Consider the following 17,436-nt stretch of genomic DNA (forward strand, 5'->3'; position numbering starts at 1 on the left):
TACACCAGAGTAGATAGAGTCTGTTAATAGGCCCGATTCAGAATATTTCACTTTACAATGATTATTTGTATGCAATTGGCTTAAAAGAAACAACAATTGAGGCTTTATGGCCCAATTTAAACAGGCCTTTGCACTGCCCCTGTCATGTGCTAGGGGTTGGCCAAGGACGCACGTGACGGGGGCGTCAAAATGGTAGCACCCTGTACACATGGGCGTCGCCATTTTTATGCAACAGACGCATAGCATCCGCACGTCCCGTCGTGCTGGCGACGTCATGCGTGCACCATTTGTGCACTCAGGCATTGCAAGGGCGATGCAAAAAGAACCCGCTTTTTGCGGGTTCTTTTTCTGCCACTAGGAAGCCTCGCTGTTTGGCAGCTGAGGCTTCCCGCCGCTGGAAATGGAGGCGGCGGCAGACCGCCCTTTTTGGGCGGTCTGTATCCTGCCTGTATTAAGCCTACCCAACTTGTCCCAAAGTAAAGGTCGGTGAATTGAATCAAAAGCAGCCTTCAGAACAATAAGATCCGCATATAGTTTACCTTTAGGGCGTGACAGGTATTTGTTTATGAGGAATGAAAGCACTGTTATGTAGTCCACAGTGGACATATGTCTTCTAAAACCTGCTTGCTCCGGACCTATCAAAGCATGTACATTCAGCCAACTCTGTAATTTCAAATCCAAATTATTGGAATATAGTTTGCCCACTACCAATAAAAGACTTATTGGGCGATAGTTACCAGGATCCTGTCTATCCCCATTTTTAAAAATTGGAATTATGATGGAATCCTTCCATTATAATTAAACAAATCTTTGTAATTTTTTGTTTCTCAGGGTGCATTTTCTGGGCTCATTTGTGGATTCATTCTTGTATTGTGGATTGGAATTGGCTCTCATAAGTACCCTCCACCTCCTTACAGAACATTACCATTACCTCTTTCAACTGAGGGCTGCAAAAGATTAAATATCACAGTGGCTCCACAATTAACTACTTCTGTGCCTCTTTCAACTACGCCAAGGTATGCACAAACTGATTTTTAGTATTCTGATTTTTTGGGACCTCTGCCCTTTCATTTGGAAGCAAAATTAACAGTAAATAAAGATGGAATGAAATGCTGGTATTGGGTCTAGATAGGTTTTTATTAATGTGTAATATTATGTTTGTTTGAAAAATATTTTTACCTTCTGCATATAGAATCATAGAGTTGGAAGACACCACAGAGCCATCGAGTCCAATCCCTGCCATGCAAAAATACACAATCAAAGCACTTTGGAGACATGGCCATCCATACTCTGTTTAAAAACCTCCACAGAAGGAGACTCCACCACTCCAAGGGAGTGTGTACCACTGTTGAACAGCTCTTACTGTCAGGAAGTTCCTCCCAATGTTTAGGTTGAATCTCTTTTCCTGTAGCGTGCATCCATTGCTCCAGATCCTAGAGTTTTCTTTGTATGATATTGAAACAAATCAGTTTCATTAAGGTTTAGTTGTAGAAGAGAAGAAAAGATATGTATCTGTTCTGTCTACACCATACATAATATTACTCTAGCTACTGTAATCTTCAGAATTAATGCAATTTGACACTGCTTTAACTCCTTGCTGGATTTCTTCGGCTCCATCCTATGGAATCCTGGGGTGTGTGGTTTGTTGTGGCACCAGAGCTAAATATCACAGAGAAGGCTAAATATCTCACAAAACTACAGTTGCATACCACTGGGTCATGGCAGTTAAAGCAGTGTCAAACTACATTAATTCTGCAGTGTAGATTTAGCGGCTGTATTATTTTGAAATGTTGTCTAAACAACTAGTGCATGGCCCAGACTATATATGTCATCAAAATATCATGGTCTCTCCCTTCACTTTGTTTCACTTACTTAGCTTTGTGTAGTTATGAATGTATTTGCCCCCTTTCAAAATCATTTTTATTAGAATAGACTCATATTCTGTATTGCATTTATGGATTTGTAAACTAGAGTTACAATTTGTATTCACTAATCCTATGTAATCACAACCCACATTAACAAGCAGCTATCTCCTAGTCCACTTTAACAGCTTGAAGCCGGATTGTACCAAGGAGATCTGTTCAGCTGCTGATTGGTGTACAAGGAGGAGGATGTTTCCAGCCCCCTCCCATCAGTAAGCAAGGTAAGTCTGTGACAATCAGAAGCTGGGCCTCTGTTCCAGTTCCCTGTTTCAGCCTCACTCGCTGGTGGGGTGGCTGGAAATGTCATCCTCCTTGCAGTCAGAAGCTGAACAGTAATGTTTTGCCTATTGTGATTGCTAGCTGTTAAGTCAACTTTGTGTGTGTGTGTGTGTGTGTGGGGAGAAATGTTGGGTCAGGAGATGTTACTTAGTTATGCATACATAACTAAGTTGGTGATGTAGAATACTGTATTGGCAATAGCTTACAGTTTATGTTACCAAAACCCAAATCTAAACGGTATAAAATACTTTCCAGTCAAAGAGAAAGGAATTGTATTGTCATTTAAAACAGAGAGAAGGGATACTTCAGTAAAAAAGGATTAACGTAAAAAAGTCTTCCAAGCTCAGTTAAAAGCAAGCAAATAAAAATGATCTATCACGTAATGAATGAATGCTGTCTTTTGTGCTTGCAAGTTTCACTGTAAGCCAGGCCTTTGTGGCCAGTGTTAAGGATTGAATGAGTTCACAGGGGTAGTCTCAAATCATATAAGAAGTTAAAAGATCAGTATCAATCCTGAAGAGAGCTGAGAACTGAATCAGTGCAATTGATACAAAATTGGTATAATATGCTCCAAGTGCTTAATGCTCCAAATCCACAAGCATCAAGACCAGTATATTCTATACCAGCTGAAACTATGATACTATGATTCTATGATTCTACTATTTCTGAAAAACATGAATAATTACAGTAGTCTCATATGTATGTACCATTGGCATGAGTAACTAAGATAAGACTTAATGGCGGGTTACACACCGCCACTAACGACGCACTCCGTGCGTGTTAGAGTTAGGAAGGGGCGTCCTAGGATTAGGAAGAGTTGCCCCTTCCTAACCCGCCCCGCCCCAACACGTGCGGAGCGCGTCGTAAATGGCGGCGCCCATCCACATGGGCGCCGCCATTTTGACGTCTTGGACGCTGTGCGTCCAGACATGTCGCCGCAGAAGTGACACTGTGAGGGCGCACTCCGCCCCTCGCGGTGCCACTTCCACGTTTTGAAAAGGAGCGCCATTTCAGCGCTCCTTTTTTGCTGCGGAGGGAAGCCTCGCGGTCTGGCTGCTGGGGCTTCCCTCCGCAGTGAATGGCGGTGGCGGGAAAATGGCCCCTTGAGGGCCGTTTGTAACTCACCAATGTCTCCAGCTAGAAGAGTCACAGCTTGTGTACCTTTCTAAGCTGTTAACATGCATTGGGTGTCACTGTCACCACCTTTGGTTCCACCGTGAGTGATGAGTACCAGAGATCCCCCAGGATACAAACTTGGTCTTTCAGAGAAAGTACATTTTTATCCAGATGGGTTACTTACCCACAATACATCTACTATATTTGGATCAAATTTTAGTAATTCACCTTCATTTATCCCAGAACTGCCACCAAACAGCTGTTCAAAATTTTTGGCTTATTCTTAAATTTGTTTAAAATTAGGTTATGAATTTATGGATTAGTGCTTTAAATATTTGACTGTGGAGACCAGGGTTTGAATCTGTGCTTAGTCATAGAAACCTACTGGGTGACCTTTGACAAGTCACATTTTCTCAGCCTCACAGGAAGGCAAAGATATAACAAATTTTACCAAGAAACCCCTATGATAAGTTCCAAATGACTTGAAGGCACACAAAACCAAAAATATGGAATTTTATATGTTTTGTGCTATAAACCTTAAAGGCTGCTAAAATGCATCAAATAAATAATAAAAATAAATATTACGTTTTAAAACCCTTAAATATAAAGTTGCATAAATTACAGGTATATCTCAGTTAATGAAGTAGATGTGTTCCTGGGCATTACTTCTTTTAACAGAAAATTTGGTACCAGAGGTAGCAAATAACAGAAAAATTGGGGATAGATCCCTATACCCCCAAAGTAGATAAGAAATTCAACATTTTCACCAAAGTTTTTATTCAGATGTAAAAGTATGCATACATGAAACGATACAACTAGATCAGATAAGCCTTGCATAAGTAGACACAAAATATTTTGAACCTACTCAATAGCTCATTCAAAAAATGCATCAAGGTAATTACTCCTTCTTTCACCAACTTCTGTTTTTGTTATGATTTCCATTTTGGTGGCCAAACCCGTAGCTTTCTGCTTTTTTTAAAATGCTAGAGGTAACTGGTGAGACAGACTAATTTACTTCCCCTCTTTCTCTCTGTTTCTGCTGTTCATGCATGCTCAGTAAGAGATTGTAGAGGCAGCAGCTGTTACTTTGTCTGTTGTAAGCAGGCACACACAACTAGAGTAAGATTGGTTGAGGGGACTGGTCCCATTCTTTTCCAACTCAAATGCATTGCACTGTTTACTCTGCAGGCATGTTGCTGTAAGCCAGCAACTGAAAGTCTGTGTTTCTCCACTTCTTAACCACCCTCCCAGCAAAAAAGACTTTGTAAAAAGTGCTTTGTTGTCAGAGGCTTTCTTTACTGTGATATGCCAGTACAGTGGGAACATTAAAGAGATGTGTTTAGTGCCTACTAGTGGAACAGAAAAATTATTAGTTAATTTATCATCTCTTTTTTGAAAGAGGTAGCTGTGTTAGTCTGTTCCAGCATAAAATGGAAAGGTTGAGGGAGAAAGAAGGAATGTAGTAGCACCTTTAAAAGTCACTGATATATTTCAGCATGTGATTTGTTCATTTCAGTTTCCAGTCCGCTTCTTCAGATGTACTGATGGAGTTAAATATTAAGCCACATGCATTTATTATTCCATAAGTTGTAACTAGACATGTCTCCTTAGGAATAAGCCATTATTCTCAGGTGAATGTTAACAGGGTTGCCATTTTCATCCATTTAAACCAGAGATGGGCATTTGTGAGTTATCCAGGGACCACACCCATGCTATTTTTCAATGTGTGGGTCTCATCTGCTTCTGATGTAGGGGGAGGGAAGGAGGCAAAATCACATGCTCCTCAAGATTTCTGGAGGCACAATTCTTTATTTTTAAGCAACTATCCCCTCAAAATGGTGGGCATTGGGGCTCTTTGCAGGCTGCTCAAATCTTACCCTTGATTTAAACTGTATTGTGTTTTAACTGATTTGCACTTAAATTTTAAATATTAAATGGAAACATTAAAATTTTCTTCCTTTCCAGACCAGCTATTCAAGAATATTGGTACTCACTGTCATATCTTTACTTCAGTACATTAGGAACCATGGCCACATTTATTGTGGGAACAATAATGAGCTTAGCAACAGGTAACACTATCTAATTTCTTCGTTGGCTAATTAAAATTTGCATAGGTTTTCTGTGGTCATCATTTATTTATTTAGTGCTGTAGATTTTTGTTTTCTTTATGTTCAACAATAGGCCTGCCCTTGCACTTTCTTCCTTGATATTTCTTAGTAGTTGTTCCAGGTCTTTGAGGTTTTCTGCTAGTATTATTGTTGATTATCCCTTCCTCCCATTTTCACTCCTCCTTCTTCTGTGTCCAAGCCTGCTTTTCTTACAATATGTTCTGCATATAAGTTGAACAAGTAGGGTAATAAGATGCAGCTTTGTCTGACTGCTTTGCCAATTGGGAATCATTCTGTTTCTCCATGTTCTCTTGTAAACAATGGAAATACATACATTAGGAAAATATTCATGAATTTCCGTGTGTGAGGAGGAAATAGGTTTTGCAGTTCCATGTGGAATTAGAATAGGATGAGAACACTGGTGGGAGTCTGGGAAATTCAGTGTAAACAAGATAGATGTGTACATTCCTAGTCTAGACTAAGGGGCTCAACAGACTCCTTGAAAACGGAGGATTGGAGGCTCTTGTTTTAAGTCCGGAGGAATGCTGCAGCAGCCAAACCGTGCAACGTCCTTCCGGAGTAAAAAGAACCTATGAAAAGTAGAGTTTTTTTGTGGCGTGCTCAGCATGCCATGACTGCACCTGTCACACGTCCATGAGGTAAGCACAGCACCCGGAGGTGTGGACGCAGCGCCACGCTTGCATCATACATGTGTGCCCTCTATGGATGGTGCTGCATACAGATGGCACCGTCCATACGTGCTAGGGTTCTGGAGCATGCGGATGCTGTGCACTCCGGAACCCTAGAATTGGTCCCAGGCCACCGCAAACCGGCAGTCTGTACCAGGCCTAAGTTGGTTGAATTCAACTGCTTGCTCTCAGCTGTAGAAAAGCAGCTGGATATTTACTGAATGTCCTGTATCCTTCCCCATGCATTAATTGGTTCAGAGAAGATGCACCTGCCTTTGCAAATAAGCTTGCATGACTAACTGCATGGGTAGAACATTATGCTCCATCCCGTGCAGTGCAGGATCTTGGTCAATGTCAGTGATTATTTACAAATTAATCTCTGAAACCACTCTATGGCCTGTGGTTCCAAGAGAATACTGGGATCATATCCCACCAAAGGTGGGGGTGTGCAAGCAGTTTGTTCACTATCTGAGCTGCATGTGTTTTAATGAATTGCATAGTGTGGGGCATATGGTTGATCCAATTATCTTTTAGGGGGATTAAACCAAGAAGTGGACCCCAAACTTCTGTTTACCAAAGCAGATTTTGTTGGCAACTTTGTATACTGGAAATCTAAATGGGTAAGTGTAATTTTGAAAATCTTTTACATGTATTTTCTACGTTTTGGCCCTAGAACTGTTTTTAAAGTGGGAGGGCTCAAGACCAGCAGGGAAGCCATTATGCCTAATTGCAGGTGTGTTTTTTCAGAATAATGAAAACACAAAATATATGCCATACATGTTTCCCTTAACCCAACACTGCTTTTACACTTAAAGTTATTGATTTCAATGGACAAATGTTGTGGAGTGTTGTCTTGGTAAAAAAAACAAAGAATAAACATCTCTATGAATTTAAAACCATTCTGGTTACAGGTACAGTTGTATGGAAAGGTCCATCCACCGCATCAGGTCAGATCTGAAGAAGACTGATGGTATAGCAATCTGTAATGATGTAGAAGATGCTCTACCTCTGAATATGATCTAGAGAAGAGCTATTCTACAGAGGAAAAAAAACTCTAAATGAACATCATTTAAGGCTGTGGTATACATAGTAAAACAATGTTTAGTTTTTATTTTTATTAGTTAAAATTTAAAAAGGGAAATCCATGGAGTTTCCCCCCCAGTGAACCATAAACCCGTTGGTAACCACAATATGACAATGCTTGAGAAAGTTGTGTAGCTTAAAGCCTGTGGTAATAAAAAAATCCACTAATAATTATTTTTAAATTTTTAAATTTAAATGCTTACTATTTTTACTGAAGAAATGTATGTAATATTTTGTCTGACCATTTCTTATGTTTGAATAAAAAAAGATGCTCTGTAGATGCATTGAAAATGGTACATTTTGTGTAGTTTATGAAATTGGGCATTTTGTAAATTCTAAATATTAGCATAAATCCAAAGGGGATTTATTAACGTAATATGTTATCTATGCCATTGAAAATGGTCGCTTTGTGAGACCCTTTTATTCTATCCATAAAAAAGCAAGAAGTATGTAATTTACAATGCATAAAAGATAAGACATTCAAAGCGCAACAGGCATTATGTGCTGACATAGGTAATTTTTTTTTAAAAAAAACTAAAAGCAATTGTGGACAGTTGGAAATATCATCATAGGAAAAGCAGGAGGAGCTGCTTGCTCCTTTCTGGTCCAGCTTTTTTCTGTTTGGAAACAGTTTATATCTTTCATCTTATGTGGAAAAGGAAGTTTCAGCAAGTAGTAGTAAGCTGAAAATGTCAGTTAAGGGAAATAGCCTGTCCATCTCTAGATGGTCCTCTGATAAAGTTCACAGTTTGAAGTGGTATTTTTTAATTAAAACAACAATAGTAGTGAAGAACATGGGAATCTAAAGTAATATGACAAAGAAGCCTTCGACTTCACAACTTGTGGAAGACTTTTAACTTGGAGATTCTGAAAGCATAAGCAGTTTATTTAGGACTTGGTGAAAGTAACAATTTTAGAATAATATACATACTAAACTTTCCTCTTTATCGTGGCTGCCAAATATCCACTCAAAGATGATATTGAACTGTAAAGGCCAAAATGCTTTTATTGTTTTACAGAAAAAAATAACCATTATTAAGAAGGCCTTTTGTCTTGCTCTTAATGTGCACTTCTGGTATGCCTGATATTGATAAAGGTTCTTTGACTGATCTTAGGGACTGAGGCACAGTACAGACTGCCCCTTTTTGTGGTGGATTGGGGCCAGGGCAGCCTCACTGGTAGCCCTGCGGCCCCAATCTGCCGTTTTTCCAGGCCAACAAGAAGCGCAAAATGTTGCTTCTCTTTGGCCTGGAAAAGTGGCATCCTTGGGGCTTCATGCCCCTGGACACCCCTGGCGCTAAAGAGGAGAAAGGGGCAGCTGCTTTCTCCTCTGCATCACTGGCGCGGCTGTTTGGTTTATCTCAGTTAATGAAGTAGATGTTTTCCTGGACATTGCTTGTTTAACAGAAAATTTGGTACCAGAGGCAAAAATAACATGGAAAGAATAGGATGGGTTCCAATACCACCAAAATAAAAAATAAATACATAGAGCAGTTCAGCACATTTCAGCAAACTTTTTATTTGAAACCATACAAATATGTGAAATGACCAGGCCAGGTAAAATTTGCACCAGTAAGCAAAAAACATTCTGCAATTTCCAGAAGCCGTTTGGCATCATCTTCCAAAATGCATTCCAGCTGATTTTATCTTTCTTCTTTGTGGTCTCTGCGAAGCACACAATTGAGTTATTCTGCGCCTGGACAGGAATGCTCAGAAACTTCACCAGCTGGCATTTTTGTTGTAATTTTCATTGTTGCAGCCAGACTTCTGGAGCTGTGCTTTTGAAGAATATGCTAGGGGTAGCTGGTGAAGTAGGCTCCATTTTGATGTTCACACATGCTCAGTAAAAGATTCTGAAAACAGCTGCTGTTTACCTTTTCTGTTGTATGTGGGGTGTGGGGGAAGAGAAATAAGTGGGTGGGGGCATGGGGGAGACAGAGAGATCGGGCATCATTGGGGTGATGGAGGTTGCAGGAGAACGACTTACCCTGACGCTGCTTGGAGAAGGGTGCTGTTGCACTGGGGCTTCTCAGGACTCCAAGTGGCTTCCTGGAGTTTGTACGGCTTGAAGTCTTGCTATGGCCCCACTATCACAATACTTTGAATAAGGTCCTATGCCAGATCTTGTGCACACAGCAGCCTGCTTTGGGAAGGTACTGGCAGTCATGATCACTGGGCGAAGGAGAGGGGCAGAATGATGCCCACTCATACCACGTGACTGCCTGGTAAGTGAAATTGCGGTGGAAGGGATCTACCACACCAAGTCAGAAATGGAATAGCGGCAAGATTGAGAGCCTATTGATGGGTTTTACCTGTCAGTGAAAAGGTACACAACAGTAACAAACTGAACGCAAGGCAGCAGCAAGATGGACATGACACTGTGTGATAAGTACCAGCCAAAATGCTTTTATTCTTTTAAAATTTTACTTTTCAGCATTGTGTAATAATCTCCTTTGTTAAAAGGAGCTTCTTTGTTAACAGAGGTATGCCTATAATATGAATTAAAAAATGTAAGTATAACAACAGTAACAGTTTCTAAAATTAATAACAAAATACATTACACTAACGGTGCTTAAAAACAAAAGTCATAAAGTGCTGCAAGAAAGTTAGCAATAAAATCAAATGTTTCCCCCATTAGAACACCACTGAAATACAAGTGTCTTAAATTTCTAGTGAAAAGAGAAATTAAAAAAGAATCAGGTTGAGATATAATTTCAGAATCAGAGCGCCACTGCAGAAAAGGCATTGTAGCTTTAGCTTCCTTGACAAATATCTTAAGATGCAAGAGGACAAGCTCTCATACTTATGTGAAGTCGAAGGCTCTCTCATACTTATCTAAATTTCTAGGTAAGTCTATACTCAGAGCAAATGCTTCCTAAGGTGGTCCCATCATGAGTCAGTTGATCAGGTTTAAAAAGGCAATGCCATGGTAAATTACCAATTTCATTTTACATTTGTTTTGTAAAATAACCAGGATACAAAAGACAAGAATTTCATCCATAATTTATATTTAAAGTTTATTGTTTCACATTATAGAAGCATTAAAGATGGCTTTACATAGATGATATTTTTAAAGTGAAATTTTGACATTCTTCACCATAGGTTTATTTTATTCTTTGCTATTTACAAATAAACAATCTCTATATACTTTATATATATTATACATATATATGATATAACACCTCCCCTCCCAAATATAAACAAAAACATGTAATATGTTTTGTAAACAGTGTGTCTGATATATATGGTACCTTGGTAGGAAATGCTATTGTAGTAGGCATTGCTAAAGTATTCAGATTTGTATGTATATTTACTGTTATGAAGAGTTGAAAAAGTGAGATGGAACATAATGCAAAAGAGTAGCAAACAGGCTGAAAAATAGTCCACGGTATACAAGTTTTTTTGATTTTAAAAACCGGACTAACATGCTGCTGCTTCTTCTTTTCTTTTTCTTTTTTTGCCTGGAATGGTCTATGAATAGCAATCGTATACTAGATTGCAAAAATGATTTCACAGTTGTTAACTCCTTGAAATGTTCTCTCCTGTTTGCTATTTCATATTGTGGCATGCATTGAGATTGCATTTTTTTCCATTCTCTTGAAGGTAGTGTTCTTGTTGAACTGGAATAAGCAAACAGAATATAGGTTTGCTACCTGCAGATATATGCAACAAGAACAAATTAGCACATACATATGGAAAAAAACACATGCATTTAATTATTAATATAGATCGCCAGATTTAAGCACACGAGCCAAATGAAATTAATTACTATTGAGCATCTGTAACTACATCCAGATCTACATTTTTTTGTTGCTAGAAGACTGCTAATTGATTTTATATATTTTTATTTAACACAGGAGTCAGAGGGAACTAGCAGTTTAGAAATAGAGTTCTTTGTTTAATTATATTGTAACTTTTGAAGATTTTAGCTGCATTAGTCTTAACTTTCATAAACTACTCTAAGTCCCAGATTGGGAAAAGTTGCTATACACATAAATATAATGATAACAATAAATAGCAATCAAATAACAATCACATTATTATTTTTGATGATGATATATTTAGTCAGTTGTATATTATTGAATAAATATAACATCATCAAATAATGATGATGATAATAATAATAATAAATAATTGTCAGCCCTGAATATCAATACCCAAACTAGATTTGATGGCTCAGACCCTATATGGAAGACAAGAGTGTAAAGTTCTGCCCAGGTAGAACTCTGTTCCATCTCCCTTCTTACAGGACTCAATGTCTTCTTCTGGGGCCCTCCATCTTGTGGGCCAGATTCTGGGAGCAGCCCAGATGCTCTGACTCTGCCTCTATAGCGGGTTGCATAACCATGACATCATCCTCCAGCATCCCCAAGAAGATCTGGAGAATGCCTTTGTTGTTGTGCACTCAGCTATAGAGACATGCCTGGAAGCTTTTCAGCCTCCCTCAGGCAATATGAGGCCATTTTGGGGGGAAACCTGTAAGAGTCTTGAAGGTATGTGTGAAGGTGAGTCTTGAAGGTATGTGTGCCCATCTGAAAATGGCAGACATGTTAGTGCTCCCTACTTTTCCATGAAATGGAATGCCAGATGTTTTCTTCTAGGCATTATGGAGAGGAAAGTTGAGATAGACATACAGGGTTGCCATCTAATTAGGGCCCAAGTCACAGGAAAGAAAAAATACATGGTCAGGAAATCTAATGTCAAGCAGTTCTTGAAGATTTTTTTTAACCAGAACATACAGCTGTGCATAGATGCCCTCCCCCAAAACTTGTCAAAAGACTGTTGCACCGAGGATTTTTGATTTCAAAATGCAATTAAACAGTTTTTCAGTTTCATTTCTATTGATATCAGTGACATGTTGAACTCTGCAAACTGACATAAAGTGCAGTTTGAAAACTGTAAACATTATAGTTATCCATGTTGGTCCTAATAAAATAATGTTCCATATGTGTTAAGATTATCCATGGGCTCATCCAGAAAGGAAGAAAGTCCCTGGAAGTATTGTTCCTTTCCAGTACGTTTTGTTTTGATTTTACCTGTATATTCATGATTTTGCATCCAAAATCAATTCAATTCAATCTGTTTATTCAGTCATTGACCAATATAAAATAATAAAAAACAATAAAATAATAACTGTACAGCACAATTATTAAACTATTATTGAAATTCAATTCGAGGAGTATAAAGCAGAGTCAAACTCTATCTATTATTGTCGACCAATTGTGAATGTATCTTACATATGACATAACAGAATTTAGCTACCTTAATTACAGTGCGCCCGCGTTATATGCGGGCGCATTATACGCTGCTTCTTCTGGCACTGTGCGCTAGAAGAAACAATGGTGCATGCGCGCTGCTGCCACATGCTGCCGTGAGCACGAGCCCCATTACTTGTATACGTGTTTTTTGTTTTACGCGGGAGGGGGGTCTGGAACATTACTGTACATCATCTGGATTCTGATTAGCAAATAATGTAAATAAAAGGTATCAGAGTGTCCAGGGTATTTAATTAATAGAGGAATAATCATCTGATGGTGAATGCCCTTCTCTTGACAATACAAGAGAACATGGGCTGTAGTTTCTATAGCACCATTGTCACAAGAACAGAGCCGTGAATCGTAGCGTATTTTCCTGTATCTCCCATCTAATACTGAAGTTGGGAGAGCATTAAATTGAGCTAATGATAGAGCTTTTCTAAAACTGGGTTAGGTTACACAGTACAGATAAGACACTGGAGATGATAACGACAACTGATTATCACTAAATGTCTAGAAAAGGTAGAAATTTTAGTTTGCCCTTCATTGTCTAGAATCCTTTGCTTTATGGCCAGTTTTGCTTGCTCTAGTCCTATCATTAAGATGGTATTTCTAGATAGTCCAAGAAGATTCAATTTCTTATAGATGGCTATTTCCCAAGAGGAATTATAGTTATCTGCTACAATTAGCTGGGCTAGTCCACCAAGATTATTATTTAACTTTAGCCAGTAATTAAAGATGTTTATCCACAGACTAGTGTCGATTTTCCTAATCCCTGCTTCCCTTCTCAGTACAGCGTTTGGTACACATTGGGCAACCTGGAATATGCTTCTCAGGAATTTTGTTTGAACTCTTTCAAGGGCAGTTGAACAACTGTAAGGTCCTAATTGGGCCCCATATAACAATTGTGATTTAGCTTTGGCCATAAAAAGTTTGATTGCCGCAGGGATAACCTGTGCTCCCTTAGTAAAGAAATAGTTTTGGATAGCAATAGCCATTCTTTGTGCATTCTGAATGACATATTCTAAATGGCCATTTCTACTTCCTGAAGCTTGGAATACTATCCCCAAATATTTATAGGTTTTAACCTGTTCAAGAGACTGTCCTTCCAACATCCAACTTCTCTGTTTGGGACATTTTGTGAAGATGATGATCTTAGTCTTGGTGTAATTTACTATTAGTTTCTCTTCGGCACAACAGTGAGCAAGAGATTTTAATGCTCTCTTGAGGCCTATGGGAGTCAATGATAAAATAACTGCGTCGTCCACATATAATAGTAAATTAATATGTCTATTGGCTAATTTAGGGGGATTGAAAGTGGAATTGCTCAAAAAGGAAATTAGTGAGTTTATATAATAATTGACTAGGACTGGAGCCAGTACACATCCTTTTCTGACTTCCTTCCTAACTGGTATTTCCTTAGTGACATGTCCTTGTGTACTACATCTCACCTTCAAGCTGGAATTCTCATGTAGTTTGACAAGCAGCAAAAGTAGGCATTTGTCTATTGAGGTATTTAAGTTTCTCCCACAGTCTAGATCTAGGGACGGTGTCAAACGCTGACTTAAAGTCAATAAATGCTTCATAGAGAGGTTGGCCTGCATGAGAATACTTCTCTACTAAATGTTGTAGAACCACTGCATGGTCAATTGTTGATCTGTCAGCCCTGAATCCTGCCTGTTCCTCTTTTAGGACATTTTCAAATTCTAGTCAATCCATTAATTTAACCTAGAGATGTTTGTCATATAATTTGCTAATCTGATTTAGCAGGCTGATTGGTCAACAATTTGCAGGGTCATCTCTTTTACCCTTCTTGTACATAGGAATTATAATAGCAAGGCCCCAGTCCTTTGGAATTATTGCTAAACGGTCTATTGCAGTAAAGAGTGAGGTTAGGATAGATATCCCCCAATCTAGATTGTTCTTTATTACCTCATATGTAATATAGTGTGCACCAGGGGCTTTCGCTGGCTTAAATTGTTGGATTAGACATTTAATTTCTGAGCTAGAAACTGGTGGCCAAAAAGGAAGAGTTGCAGCATCTAGCTCTAGATTGAACATTGAATTATCCATTTGATCATATAAATCTGTAAAATGGTTTTCCCATATATTGGCTTTGATCTGAAACAAGGGATTATGGATATTTTTGGGAAAAGATGGAACTATTTCCCTCCAAAAGAGGGCAGGGTTGTTTGCACAGGCAGCATCCAAAATCTTTATTGAAATACCATAGATTTTCCCCATTCCCCCCCCTTGTGTTCTTTCACTCCTCCCTCCCACTGATCATGTGTCACATCTCCAATGAATATATATAGGATAAATGTACAGACACCTTGCCTATTTGCCACCACAATTTTTGAACCTGTTACAGAGTTCCTCAAATGATCTCAGCATTTTTTTATACATACTTTGCAACATCAGTCAAAAGACATTGTGTAAGCCAGTGATGGTGAACCTTTTAGAGGCCGAGTGCCCAAACTGCAACCCAGAACCCACTTATTTATTGCAAAGTGCCCTGTCCCTCTGGCTTTCTAGTAACGAACTCTGGCAAGCTCTGTGCTGGGGTGATGGCACATGTGGCCACAGAGAGGGCTGAGTGTCACCTCTGGCACGCGTGCCATAGGTTCACCATCACTGGTGTAAGCTGTTTTCCCCATTTCTCCAGTGTACAGTATGCTTCTAGCAAAAAGAAGCAATGGGGAAACACTGGTGGAATACAAATTCAAGATGACCATGTCTGAATTTTTGTCTAATTCTGCAAATAAGGCAAGGTGATAACAAAATAAAAGTTTCATCTGGAAACACCCTGAAGCACTAATCTATATTCTATAATCCACAATGACTCACCCAGTTTAGTTATGGCCATTCATTGTGATAAGACTTTCCATTCTTTTTCCTTTCCTTCCGTTCTTTCTGGAGTCGCTCCAATTCTGCTTCATACATCATTTCCTGAATCAGATATTTTTCTCTCCTCATACGATCCCTCAAATCTTTGGGAAGGTCTGGGATTAAATAGGAAATCAAGTGTTTTATGCAAAACACGAGGTGCTGTAAAAAAGTTTTTTAAAATGTATGAATTAAGCATTCAAGCTCAACATGAGGCTTAATACAAAAGTGCAGTCTTTACAATTGTCTCTTTGTACACATATTATGGTTTTGTTTTGCTGATTTTCACTTCAGCATTTGGAACACCTATGCACTTCTAAGTGACATAGGACAATGACTAACTAGTTTTACTAATCTGTATCTACTGATTTTGCTAAAGGAATGTGTGTATATTAAACAAGGGGGAACTGTCCCTCATTCCCAGCTGTCACTATAACCCTGGGTCCCTGCTTACTGAGAGCAAAGTGGAGCACCTGGGCTCTCTTCTTTCTAGAGTGCAAAAGTCCTTTTGTCATCCCATTGGGCAGAAAGTCCACACTTTTTACTGGAGACATTTTCCCTTGGCCTACCAGTGGCAGCAGAGCTTAGATGAGCAGTTCCCTCCATGAGTCTGGACACAGGCCAACCTGGATGCTAGTCAAGATTTTCTCTACCCTGCATCTCAAAGGTATTATTTTTGATTGATATGAAACTGTGTTAGTCACTGGCTAAGATGGTTGGGCAGGAATTTTACCTGTGGGCAGAAATGGTCATTATACTCACTGTGATTTTGCCTCTCAGATATCAATGTTGTCTGTTTCATGTTATTTCCCTCCTACTTGTTACAAATTCATGGGGGCAGGCATGGTTGCTTCAGACCATTTCTAGGGAGAAGTGGAGTTGGCTTGCTGCTCTGCCAATTGAAGCCCCTATTGGAGCACTTGGGGAAGAGGTCTCCAGGCTCCTGCCTGGGTCAGGGGATATGCCTGCCTCAAGTGGCAGGAGGAATTCATGTGATCAAGTCATGCTCTTGCTCTATATCTTGTCACTTCCATGTTCTTTCCCTTCATTCAGGGTGTGGTGATGTATAGGCCTGCTGATAGACTGGCTAGCAACTGGATCCATCTCCTATACCAAGGATGGGAAACTGGAACACTACTTAGTGTTGCTGAGATGGCTTCCCTGTTCACTTGTGCAGACTCCTTTTCACCGGTCACTGAAATATTGCTGATTGAATTTGGTAAGTTGATTGGATTTCAGTAAAATGCACTTTCATATAAAGTGTAAGTTTGGTATGTGATTGCATTTGCATCTATTAACATACTATCCAGTAACCTGATAAGATTGATTATGCTACTTTGCAGCCTTTATTTTATGAAACTAGTCTGCTAATGCCCATTTTATAAGATATTTTTTGATTGCCCAAGTTTTATTCATTTCACAACAGTAAAAATATTATGCATTAACATCTTATTACTGAATTTGCTTTAAACTGGAAAACCAGATTCCATACAGTGCAAGTCTCCATATTTTTCAGTCCTGAAACTTACCTCAAAAACAATAATAAAAGCCAGCCGTGCAGCTAAGACATGCCAGAACTGTAGTGTGTATCCATAGCGCATTGGAGAATGTGGGGGGTCACGATAGTCCCTGTACCTAAACAACAAATGGGGGGATTAGCTATGTCCATCTTAGTGCAATGTAGCTAATGAAGTACATGTCAATAATAGAGGAAAAGAAGAACCTATTTTGCACCATGTAACCGATGTGACCAAATTTAGCAGGATCGTAAGAAGCTCCTTGTGCATTTAGATAGTTCAAACTCTTTAACAGATGGGTGAGGAGAAGATGGGAATGTATTTTGTGATACTTACTTCCTCTTGTATGTTGATGACAGAAAGAAAGGGATGTTCAGCCAATAATTTTTAATTGACTTTTTCTTCTAAAAAGCTTAATCTTACCCTGTTGGAAGAGACCACAAGGGTCATCCAGTCAAACCCCTTGCCATGCAGGAACTCTCAATCAAAGCATCCCCGACAGATGGCCATCCAGCCTCTGCTTAAAGATCTCCAAGGAAGGAGGCTCCACTACACTCTGAGGGAGTTTGGTCCACTGTCGA

The 17,436-nt window shown here is 39.2% G+C and overlaps 1 protein-coding gene and 1 pseudogene across 13 annotated transcripts in view; one reads left to right on the plus strand and one right to left on the minus strand.

The window, feature by feature from the left end:
* The window catches only part of LOC121932164, a 41,596-nt pseudogene extending 34,163 nt beyond the window's left edge, over positions 1-7,433 (plus strand).
* Positions 7,434-10,203: 2,770 nt separating this feature from the next.
* Positions 10,204-17,436, minus strand: part of ANO4 (anoctamin 4) — a 171,121-nt gene continuing 163,888 nt past the window's right edge. For 6 of the 13 annotated variants that reach the window (XM_042469371.1, XM_042469370.1, XM_042469369.1 and 3 more), the window contains 3 exons: positions 16,868-16,973; positions 15,300-15,500; positions 10,205-10,850 (listed from right to left, as the gene is read on the minus strand). In XM_042469371.1, the coding sequence (XP_042325305.1) occupies positions 15,309-15,500; positions 16,868-16,973 (298 nt within the window). In that variant the 3' untranslated portion in view covers positions 10,205-10,850; positions 15,300-15,308. Of the gene's footprint in view, positions 10,851-15,299; positions 15,501-16,867; positions 16,974-17,436 lie in introns of those variants that run through there. The other 7 variants (XM_042469375.1, XM_042469376.1, XM_042469378.1 and 4 more) reach the window with 4 other exon arrangements.

This window comes from Sceloporus undulatus, chromosome 5 (assembly GCF_019175285.1).
Source record: "Sceloporus undulatus isolate JIND9_A2432 ecotype Alabama chromosome 5, SceUnd_v1.1, whole genome shotgun sequence".
In the NCBI taxonomy this organism is placed as follows: domain Eukaryota; kingdom Metazoa; phylum Chordata; class Lepidosauria; order Squamata; family Phrynosomatidae; genus Sceloporus; species Sceloporus undulatus.